The 11,967-nt window shown below is 41.3% G+C and overlaps 1 protein-coding gene across 2 annotated transcripts; it reads right to left on the minus strand.

Moving 5' to 3' along the window:
* Positions 1-672: 672 nt before the first annotated feature.
* Positions 673-6,740, minus strand: LOC135522575 (zinc-binding protein A33-like). 2 transcript variants are annotated; one of them, XM_064948970.1, is made up of 8 exons: positions 6,537-6,740; positions 5,964-6,409; positions 5,532-5,836; positions 3,246-3,347; positions 2,947-3,171; positions 2,784-2,806; positions 2,584-2,702; positions 673-2,296 (listed from the first exon to the last, which is right to left on the minus strand). In XM_064948970.1, exons 2-8 carry the CDS (start codon positions 6,229-6,231, stop codon positions 1,752-1,754), a joined length of 1,587 nt encoding a protein of 528 aa, XP_064805042.1. In that variant the 5' UTR covers positions 6,232-6,409; positions 6,537-6,740; the 3' UTR covers positions 673-1,751. The 2 variants fall into 2 exon arrangements, with proteins under 2 accessions (XP_064805042.1, XP_064805043.1); XM_064948971.1 differs by having other exon boundaries at positions 6,533-6,740.
* Between the last annotated feature and the right edge of the window lie 5,227 nt (positions 6,741-11,967).

The following is an 11,967-nucleotide window of genomic DNA, read 5'->3' on the forward strand; positions in this document are numbered from 1 at the left end:
GCAAATAAATTCATAACAAATCCTACAATGTGATTTTCTGGATTTTTTTTCTCATTTTGTCTGTCATAGTTGAAGTGTACCTATGATGAAAATTATAGGCCTCTCTCATCTTTTTAAGTGGAAGAACTTCCACAATTGGTGGCTGACTAAATACTTTTTTGCCCCACTGTATGCAGTGTTTACCGTGAATGCAGCCCCCGGCTAAAGCAGGAACATTGCCTTTAAATTTCAATCATGTTGTAACGCTCAACTTCCACGATGCGGAATGAATAGGACCACAATCATAGCCTGTATAGGCTATATAGAGTTTGTTTACAAACATTGGGGCGGCAGGGTAGCCTAGTGGTTAGAGCGTTGGACTAGTAACTGGAAGGTTGCGAGTTCAAACCCCCTGACAAGGTACAAATCTGTCGTTCCGCAGTTAACCCACTGAATGTGTTCTTAACTGACTTGCCTGGTAAAATAAAAAATAAAAATTGCACTAACTCTCTTGCACTGACACTATGCACACACACTGGACTTTACCCACACACTCACACATTCTTACACTTACCCCCTACCCACCCACACTCACACATATAACATGCACACACATGCATACTAACGCCACACACACACACACACCACTTATTGTCACGGCTGGCTGAAGGACTGGACCAAGGTGCAGCATGGTAAGCGTACATTTCTTCTTTATTCAAAATGATGCCGACAAATGAAGACCATAAACCGAACCGTGAAGCTTTGGGCTATGTATCCTGAACAAAGACAAACTTAAATTCCCACAAATCAGGTGGGGGAAAAGGGTACTTAAGTATAGTTCTCAATCAGAGACAACATTAGACAGCTGTCCCTGATTGAGAACCATACCACATATAAATACAAAACATAGAAAAAACGACAGAATGCCCACCCTAGTCACACCATGGCCTAACCAAAATAGAGAATAAAAAGCCTCTATGGCCAGGGCGTGACACTTATGCTGCTTCTACTGTCTATTATCTTTCCTGTTGCCTAGTCACTTTACCTCTACCTAAATGTACAGTACATACAGCAGCTACCTCAATTACCTCGTATCCTTGCACAACTTGGTACTGGTACTCCCTGTACTCTATGTGCTTTTCTACTCCCTGTATATAGCCATGTTATTTATACTCTTTATTTTTATTCATTATTCACTGTGTATTTATTCCTCATGTCACTATTTCAAATTTTTATTAGATTTTCTCACTATTTCTTATCTTATCTAACTGCATTGATGGTAAAGGACCCATCAGTAAGCATTTCACTGTTAGTCTACACCTGTTGTCTATGAAGCATGTGACAAATACAGTTTGATATGGGTTCTGATGGGGTTTGACAGTTGTACTAAGCTCATGAGGCATTTATAACATACAGTATATTCTTCAAGAATCAATGGGTAAATATAATTTACTTATAAATCCAAAAATGGATGTAGGATAATTCAAATACAAAATTCAACAAAGTCAACAGGTGGATAAAATAAAATAGCCCCCCCTACCCCCCAACCAGCACACACACACAATACACTATTATACAGAATTTAAAAGAGTAGAAATTATACCAGTTGACCATTATTGTGAGAAACTAGAATCACACACACATTATTTCACTTGACACACTAACAGAGATGAACAGATTAATCTCTCATCTGATTTCATCTTCAAGACATAATCACCATCATTATCAAAGTTAATAATTCACACACACAAAGAAACACAGAAACACACACCTCACTGAAATAACATTGTCAGAGACACCTCTGATTGGCAGATCTTTATATCAGGGTTGGTGGCATTACTACTGGGTCCAACCATACAGTATGGGTACATCCTCTCTTTAAATTTAATGTCTTTGTAAGTGTAGATATGAGTCATATATTTGGAGTCGTAGAAAGATACCTCCCCACTGTCATAGTCCAGCTGCACTTTGATCCTCTGGGGTCTCCTCTGCAGAGGGAGGATCCCACCTACTCCTGCTATGTACTTGCTGTTCCTCAACCAAATAGCCCAGATTCCACATTCTGGTGACACAGTCAGATTTTTCTTCCTCTCGATGGACTCTTCGGCCACACCCATATCCCAGAGAGGATGGTCCCCCACCTCCACCTCCCAGCTGTGCTTTCCTGAGCTGAACCCTTCAGAGCCCAGTACAATTTGATAATTCTCAAACCGTTCTAGGTTCATAGGTTGCTGCTGCCATTTTTGACTCACACTGGTCAGATCGTCAGACAGAGAAAGCCAAGGGGCGGCAGTGTTGGGGTCCAGAATCACAGGAGCTGTAAGACAAAAGACAGACATTCTGTTGGTTAGAGAATATAATATAAACAATCAATAATTTGTGACCTGGGTTGTTCTAGTGGTCTAGGCCTCAGGAATACATATATAGCAGCAGCATGGGTTCGAATTCGGCCTAGGCTATTTCAGAACACTCCCTTATATCTTAACCTTTCTATCCTATCCAATATAAATATGTACGGTGTGGAACCGCCCAACTCATTCAAAATAAACTATCATGAAAGTACTTACCATATTAATTTGATGTATTATATTGTGCAGTACTCACTGTGTTTGATGATCCCCTTCATCTTCTCCCAGATTCTGAACTGCAGGTTGCCCAGGTGTTTGGCTACATTTATCAGTGCTCCTGAGAGCAGCTTTGGATTGGGCAGTGTGCATTGGGTCCTAGGAAAACATTCAGGAGTCAGTGATGCTTTGGGGTTGGGTTCAGAACCAGAGAGAAGAGAGAGGAGGCATATCACTTACTTTTCTATCATGGCCTTGAAGTTCTGCAGATGAATACAAGAACAGCATACTTATCAATGTTATCAACGATGTAATTCATAGATTTTTCTGTGTGGAATGTATTTAGAATCTGTGTAAAAAACAAACATATTACATTATGTGTCTGAAAGAGAGAAGTTCTTACCTGCACCAATGAGATGTCTTCAGTTCGCAGCTCCTCTATATCTCTGATTGTGTCTGAAAGTGATAATGTACCCCTGGTCATCTCTTCAATCTTCTTCATCATCTGAATCTTCTGCTGCTCTTCCTCCACCACTGCAGCTATCCTGGCCTTCTCTTCCTGTCGTAGAAACTGGTAAAGCTTCTCAAACTCCTCCTCAATCTGCCTCTCTGTGTTCCGGGCCTGGCTCTGAAAACAGTGAGAGGAATAGCTCTCACAAGTGAAGTCCATTATTGCTGCAACCTTGTTTGACTTGTACTCACCTTAATGTGTTTAGTTGTTTGAGCACAGATTTGTTGAATTATCTTAAAATCCTTCAGCTTCTCCTCAAGGGGCTTTAGGCAAGTCTGGAATGAGACTTCATCCTGGAATAGGACATAACCTCATTGAAAGAAACTCATTTTACTGGAGAGAGAGTAGTCTAACTGTATTACTCAGCTGTAACCTTAAACTCTACTGGGTCATTCCATGAAAATAGTGCCTGTTGCATCCCGTTGATAATTTAAGTAGAAATTGTGGACCAATATTGCATTTTATACGCCTGTTACAGATGTATGATCTTCATTTGAGCCATTTTGTTTTAGCAAGAAAATAGGATATGTCAATCATAATTAAATAGACATTTTTGTAGGGGTTGATACATTTTCCATTAGGGCAAATCAAGTCTGAAATTTCAAAGTTGAAATGACAATCTTCAGAAGCCTTTTTAAAACTCAAATACACTACAAGTTTGCATTTTCTTTAGTGCAGGAAAATTCTCAGCAACAAAAGAGTGATCAAATGAATATCCTACATCTGTATATGAATTGATGTGCCCTTTAATATAGACCACATGGATTATTCAATAAATACGATTTTTTTTAGAAGAATAAAGACTTGCTGAAGTGCCAAAATGCAGCATTTTGACTTGTCCCTCCGTGCACCCTTGACTTCAAGGAAGATTTTTACCCACTTAACCCCACACTTTGCACCATCATTGTAAAGCCCTAGTTATTTTGTTGTTTTGACAGTCATTTCTGAAGATTTTTTTTTATTTGATGTGATTAAGTGTATGATTTACATATGTCCCTCATTTTAAGGTCAACCCTGTTATGTGAACTGAACTCTCGTTTTAATATGGTGAAACTATTCATTTTTTTTTAATTCAAAAGAAACAGACTTCTAATATTAAAATCATAGTGTAAAAACATAGCTGGTTCTATGCTTTTTGGCCATTTTCTGGTGTTTTCTGGAGTTAAACTGAGTGGTTCGAGCATAACACGTCAACCCTGTTACTCATAGACAGGCTAGAAATATTTTAACAATATCTATCATTTTTTAAAGCTTGCATTCAATTGCCACTCCCTGTTGCACATAACAAGCTTCTATCCCCCATTTCACAATGGGATTTATGGCTGATTTAAGATTAAATCATCAACCCTGTGTCACGATCGACCAACATGCAGCGTGATCTGGGTTCCACATCTTTTTTATTTAAAGTAAAGTGCACCACACAACAAAACAATAAAGAATAAACAAAATGTGATGACAATGGCGTGCAACACACACATACACAATATCCCACATATCACAGGTGTAAAAAAGCGACCTAAATATGATCTCCAATTAGAGACAACGAATACCAGCTGCCTCTAATTGGGAATCATACAAAATCCCCAACATAGAAAAACAAAACTAGAACCCTACATAGAATTAATAAACTACACTAACCCCCAGTCACGCCCTGAGCTACTCTACCATAGAAAATAAGGTCAGGACATGACACCCTGTTACGGTCAACCCTATACTTTATTTGGCACTTAATAGACACTTACTATATTCTTTTTTTTATTTAACCTCTTGAAATGTGTTCTTTATGACATATTTATTTTTGACCAAGTTACACATTTCCAAATCCACCGAATTTTTGGAACAACCTTACTGTTGTTCCAACTGTGTGGCTCAGTCGGTAGAGCATGGCGCTTGCAACGCCAAGCGTCGTGGGTTCGATTCCCGCTGGGGCCACCCATATGTAAAAAGTAGTGGCCCCAGCCGACTTGTAAGTCGCTTTGGACAAAAGCGTCTGCTAAATGGGATATATTATTATTATTATTATTATTACTAACTTCTTTACTGAGGTAAAATGTACTAAGTTGCTCTGGATATGAGTGTCTGCTAAACGTAAATGTAAACCAGGGAATCAGTGACCCAGTGAAAGACACAATCTGTAAGATTTTCTGCAGTTCAATTATAATGAATTAATTATATATCAATTGATGTAACTGCATCATCAAGAATATATTTTTCATGAATGCATCTAATTACATAGGTTATCGTTAGATGATGGCTAATTAACTTGGCTCTTGGTGTCACCCTGCGAGAGTTTGTTACATTAAGAATATACCTTGCTGCAGTAGAGGTCTTTTGAAAATAGTTCAAGTTCCAGAACTATAGCTGTTCTATGAACACAATCAAATTGTGTGTTCCTGCAGCTGCACAGAAGAGCTTGAATCTTTAACTCTGAACACTGCAGATATCCTTAGATCCTGATGCCAACATAAAGGACTCACCAGACTCGTGTGAGCTCTCTTTTCAGTCTTCTGTATGAAGGACTCACACAAGTTCTTCAAAGCCAGGTTCGGTAATTCCATCGAAGATGTGCTCCTGCAAAGTGGACAGCACCGAGATGTGGCCTTTTTCCAGGTCTTCTCCAGACATTCCTTACAGAAGCTGTGGCTACAGGACAGGATGAGAGGACGCTCGAAGATTTCACCACACACAGGACAAGAGAGATCCTCCTCTGGGAGAGACGATCTGGAAGCCATTTTCTCAGATGGTGCCACTGACGGAGAGATCTTTATACGCTCCTTCCAAGCTGAAATGAAATGTTTTAGTTTCACTTTTGAAATGAGCACTAAGATTGGACCCAGAATTACAAAATGTGGAAATGAGCAATACAATGTGGTCATGAATATTTATTAATTTCATATGCCACTAGCTACCTTCATTTAACTGGTCAGCAAGATTATTGTTTTTCATTCTACGTAGAATATCCAGTGTGACATCCACAGCCATATTCTCTCCGTAGGTCCGCACCAGCATATCCACTGTTTCCTCCTTCTTTGCATTCTGCAGTTGACTTGATGGGATGGAGGGACAGCTTTCAAACTTGTTCTGAATCATGTACCACTGAAATCTTTTCAGGTAATTTTCATCCAGCTCTTCCAGAATGTCCATCAGCAGCTTAGGGACAGGAATAGATGTTGTCATCGTAGAACACCAGATACAGCAACAGCACTACTGGCAGTACACTTTAGCCGTTAATTCTAACTTTGTACATAAGAATCCCGGTGTTGTGTTCGGGAGTGTGAAGGTCACAAACAGCCCTTTGGTAATTGAGTTTGGTGAAACACCTCCAGAAAGGTGAAGTTACAGGAAAGCAGAACTTCTGTAAGACAGAAAAAAACATTAGTTAGCTTGTATGTGGCTGTACTTTTACCAATGACAGAATGATTACAGTGCAGTTATAATACACGCTGTCCTCCGTAAAGATATCAAGTCAGACGTTTACCTACATTACTGTTTCAGCTTCTGGAAAGTCACCGTTTTGAGTCAGAATAGGTCTGTTTGATATTTGCTCTTTGTAAGTGTTCAGTATTTCTAACAGTTTAAATCCCAATGTAAATTAGAATCCTAGAGTTAAGGCATGTGTGAAGCCTGGAGCGCTGAAGAGTTAAAATGCTGAACTGTACTTCTCTTCAACAGTCGGGGTAGGCTTTACAGGAAATCAGGAGTCTGGTTATGCGCAGTAATGGTGTACTGTAGATAAGAATGAAAGACACATCACTGACTGTAATATGTCATATACAGGCCATGTATTGTACAGACACGCTCTCATGCAACCCTGCCTGGCGTCTCCCTGTGACTGTATCAGATTACAACAAGTGTAGACCTTACCGTGAAACACTTACTTACAAGCCCTTAACCAACAGTGCAGTTCAAGAAGAGTTAAGAAAATATTTACCAAATAACTAAAGTAAAAAATTATAATAAAGTAACACAATAGCTATATACAGGGGGTACCGAGTCAGTGTGCGGGGGTACAGCTTAGTTGAGGTAATTTGTATATGTAGGTAGGGGAGAAGTGAGCATGCATAGATACAGTGCCTTGCGAAAGTATTCGGCCCCCTTGAACTTTGCGACCTTTTGCCACATTTCAGGCTTCAAACATAAAGATATAAAACTGTATTTTTTTGTGAAGAATCAACAACAAGTGGGACACAATCATGAAGTGGAACGACATTTATTGGATATTTTAAAAAATTTTAACAAATCAAAAACTGAAAAATTGGGCGTGCAAAATTATTCAGCCCCTTTACTTTCAGTGCAGCAAACTCTCTCCAGAAGTTCAGTGAGGATCTCTGTATGATCCAATGTTGACCTAAATGACTAATAATGATAAATACAATCCACCTGTGTGTAATCAAGTCTCCATATAAATGCACCTGCATTGTGATAATCTCAGAGGTCCGTTAAAAGCGCAGAGAGCATCATGAAGAACAAGGAACACACCAGGCAGGTCCGAGATACTGTTGTGAAGAAGTTTAAAGCCGGATTTGGATACAAAAAGATTTCCCAAGCTTTAAACATCCCAAGGAGCACTGTGCAAGCGATAATATTGAAATGGAAGGAGTATCAGACCACTGCAAATCTACCAAGACCTGGCCGTCCCTCTAAACTTTCAGCTCATACAAGGAGAAGACTGATCAGAGATGCAGCCAAGAGGCCCATGATCACTCTGGATGAACTGCAGAGATCTACAGCTGAGGTGGGAGACTCTGTCCATAGGACAACAATCAGTCGTATATTGCACAAATCTGGCCTTTATGGAAGAGTGGCAAGAAGAAAGCCATTTCTTAAAGATATCCATAAAAAGTGTTGTTTAAAGTTTGCCACAAGCCACCTGGGAGACACACCAAACATGTGGAAGAAGGTGCTCTGGTCAGATGAAACCAAAATTGAACTTTTTGGCAACAATGCAAAATGTTATGTTTGGCATAAAAGCAACACAGCTCATCACCCTGAACACACCATCTCCACAGTCAAACATGGTGGTGGCAGCATCATGGTTTGGGCCTGCTTTTCTTCAGCAGGGACAGGGAAGATGGTTAAAATTGATGGGAAGATGGATGGAGCCAAATACAGGACCATTCTGGAAGAAAACCTGATGGAGTCTGCAAAAGACCTGAGACTGGGACGGAGATTTGTCTTCCAACAAGACAATGATCCAAAACATAAAGCAAAATCTACAATGGAATGGTTCAAAAATAAACATATCCAGGTGTTAGAATGGCCAAGTCAAAGTCCAGACCTGAATCCAATCGAGAATCTGTGGAAAGAACTGAAAACTGCTGTTCACAAATGCTCTCCATCCAACCTCACTGAGCTCGAGCTGTTTTGCAAGGAGGAATGGGGAATATTTTCAGTCTCTCGATGTGCAAAACTGATTGAGACATACCCCAAGCGACTTACAGCTGTAATCGCAGCAAAAGGTGACGATACAAAATATTAACTTAAGGGGGCTGAGTAATTTTGCACGCCCAATTTGTCAGTTTTTGATTTGTTAAAAAAGTTTGAAATATCCAATAAATGTTGTTCCACTTCATGATTGTGTCCCACTTGTTGTTGATTCTTCACAAAAAAATACAGTTTTATATCTTTATGTTTGAAGCCTGAAATGTGGAAAAAGGTCGCAAAGTTCAAGGGGGCCGAATACTTTCGCAAGGCACTGTAGATAATGGTAATGGTCCTAGACTAGTTGTTCCAGTACCGTTTGCTGTGCGGTAGCAGAGAAAACAGTCTATGACTTGGGTGACTGGAGTCTATGACAATTTTATGGGCTTTCCTCTGACATCGCCTATTTTATAGGTCCTGGATGGCAGGAAGCTTGGCCAAAGTGATATACAGCGCCATACGCACTACCCTCTGTAGCACCTTACAGTCAGATGCCGAGCAGTTGCCATACCCTGTGGGTGATGCAACCGGTCAGGATGCTCTCGATGGTCCAGCTGTAGAACCTTTTGAGGATCTGGGGACCCATGCCAAATCTTTTAAGTCTCCTGAGGGGGAAGAGGTTTTGTCATGCCCTCTTCACGACTGTCTTGGTGTGGTTGGTAGTTCATTGGTGATGTGGACAATAATGAACTTGAAACTCTCATCCCGCTCCACTACAGCCCCGTAGATGTTAATGGGGGCTTGTTCGGCCCGCCTTTTCCTGTAGTCCACGATCAGCTCCTTTGTCTTGCTCACATTGAGGGCACCACACTGCCAGTTCTCTGACCTCCTCCCTATAGGCTCATTGTTGTGTCGTCAGCAAACGTAATGATGGCAAACTTAATGATAGAGTCGTATTAGAGTCGTATTTGGCCACGCAGTCTTGGGTGAACAGGGAGTACAGGAGGGGACTAAGTACACACCCCTGAGGGGCCCCAGTGTTGAGGATCAGCGTGGCAGATGTGTTGTTGCCTACCGTTACCACCTGGGGGTGGCCCATCAGTAAGTCCAGGATCCAGTTGCAGAGGGAGGTGTTTAGTCCCAGGGTCCTTAGCTTAGTGATGAGATTCGCGGGCACTATGGTGTTGAACACTGAGCTGTAGTCAATGAACAGCATTCTCACATAGGTGTTCCATTTGTCCAGGTGGGAAAGGCAGTGTGGAGTGTGATTGAGATAGCATCGTTTGTGAAGCTGTTGGGGCGGTATGCAAATTGGAGTGGGTCTAGGGTATCTGGGAGGATACGTTGATGTGAGCCATGATCAGCCATTCAAAACACTACATGGCTACCGACATGTGTTCTACGGGGCGGTAATAATTTAGGCAGGTTACCTTCGCTTCCTTTGGCACAGGGACTATGGTGGTCTGCTTGAAACATGTTGGTATTACAGACTTGGTCAGGGAAAGGTTGAAAATATCAGTGAAGACACTTGCCAGTTGGTCTGGGCATGCTTTGAGTACACATCCTGGCAATCCATCTTGCCCTGCAGCTTTGTGAATGTTGATCTGTTTAAAGGTCTTGCTCACAACGGCTACCGAGAGCGTTATCACACAGTCATCCAGAACAGCTGGTACTCTTGTGCATGCCTCAGTGTTGCTTGCTTCGAAGCGAGCATAAAAGGCATTTAGCTCATCTGGTAGGCTCGTGTCACTCTGCACCTCACGTCTGGGTTTCCCTTTGTAGTCCATTATAGTTTTCAAGCCCTGCCACATCCGACGAGCATCAGAGCCAGTGTAGTCGGATTCAATCTTAATCCTGTATTGACGCTTTGCTCGTTTGATTGTTCGTCTGAGGGCATAGCGGGATTTCTTATAAGCATGTGGATTAGTGTCTCGCTCCTTGAAAGCGGTAGCATTAGCCTTTAGCTCGATGCGGATGATACCTGTAATCCTGGATGGGATATGTACGTACGGTCACTGTGGGGACAATGTCATCGATGCCCTTATTGATGAAGCCGATGACTGAGGTGGTATACTCCTCAATGCCATTGGATGAATCCCGGAACATATTCCAGTCTGTGCTAGTCCAGTCCTGTAGCGTAGCATCTGTGTCACTTCCGTATTGAGTGAGTCACTGGTACTTCCTGCTTTAGTTTTTGCTTGTAAGCTAGAATCAGGAGGATAGAATTATTGTCAGATTTGCCAAAAAGAGGGTGGGGGAGAGCCTTGTATGCATCTTTGTGTGTGGAGTAAAGGTCGTCTAGTGTTTTTATACTTCTGGTTGACATTCTGGTAAAAATTTGGTAAAACTGCATTAATGTCTCCAGCCACTAGGTGCGCCGCTTTTGGATGAGCATTTTCTTCTTTGCTTATGACCTTATAAAGTTGGTTGAGTGCGGTCTTAGCTCCAGCATTGGTCTGTGGTGGTGAATAGATGGCTACGAACAATGTAGATGAAAACTCTCTTGGTAGATAGTGTGGCCTACAGCTTATCATAAGGTACTCTACCTCAGGCAAGCAATACCTCGAGACTTCTTTAATATTAGACATCGCGCATCAGCTGCTATTGACAAATTGACACACACCCTCACCCCTCGTCTTACCAGAAGTAGCTTCTCTGTTCTGCCGGTGCATCCCGCCAGCTCTATATTATCCGTGTCGTTGTTCAGCCATGACTCAGTGAAACATAAGATATTACAGTTTTTAATGTCCCGTTGGTAGGATATTCTTAATTGTAGTTCATCAATTTTCTTTTTCATTGATTGCACGTTAGCCAGTAGAACGGATGGCACTGGGAGTTTACTCGCTTGCCTACGTATACTCAGAAGGAAGCCCGACCTGCGCCCCCGTTTCCTCCGTCTTTTCTTCACGCAAATGATGGGATTTGGGCCTGTTCCCGGGAAAGCAGTATATCCTACTCGTTAAAGGAAAAAGCTTCTTCCAGTTCGAGGTGAGTAATTGCTGTTCGGATGTCCAGAAGTTCTTTTTAACATTATGTACAAAATAAGTTTAAAAAATAAGTTACAAACAACGCAGAAAAACGAACAAAATAGCACAGTTGGTTAGGAGCATGTAAAATGTCAGCCATCCTCTTCGGCACCATATTATTATCATGTGCGTGCAGTCTGTACGGCCAGCCTAAAATCAGAACTATATGTAGGATATTTTACTTACATTTGTGTACCACTAGTTAGTATGATGTGTTACATTACGTTATGTCACGTTACAAATAGTTTCGGAAACCCTGACCTAGGAGCAGGAGCACTACACTCCTAGAAAAAAGGGTTCTTCGGCTGTCCCCATAGGAGAATCCTTTTTGGTTCCAGATAAAACCTTATTGGATTCCATGTAGAACAGTGGTGGTTGGTGACATATGAGGGAGGATGATTCTTTTTTTTATGAGCATGGCCTTATTTCTATTACAGCATATTGTCATTCATATTCCATTCACCCAGCTCAATGTGACATCGATCGGTTTAGGCGACTACATGATACTCAAACTTTCCCTATACCC

The sequence above is a fragment of the Oncorhynchus masou genome, chromosome 30 (assembly GCF_036934945.1).
Source record: "Oncorhynchus masou masou isolate Uvic2021 chromosome 30, UVic_Omas_1.1, whole genome shotgun sequence".
Taxonomy (NCBI): Eukaryota; Metazoa; Chordata; class Actinopteri; order Salmoniformes; family Salmonidae; genus Oncorhynchus; species Oncorhynchus masou.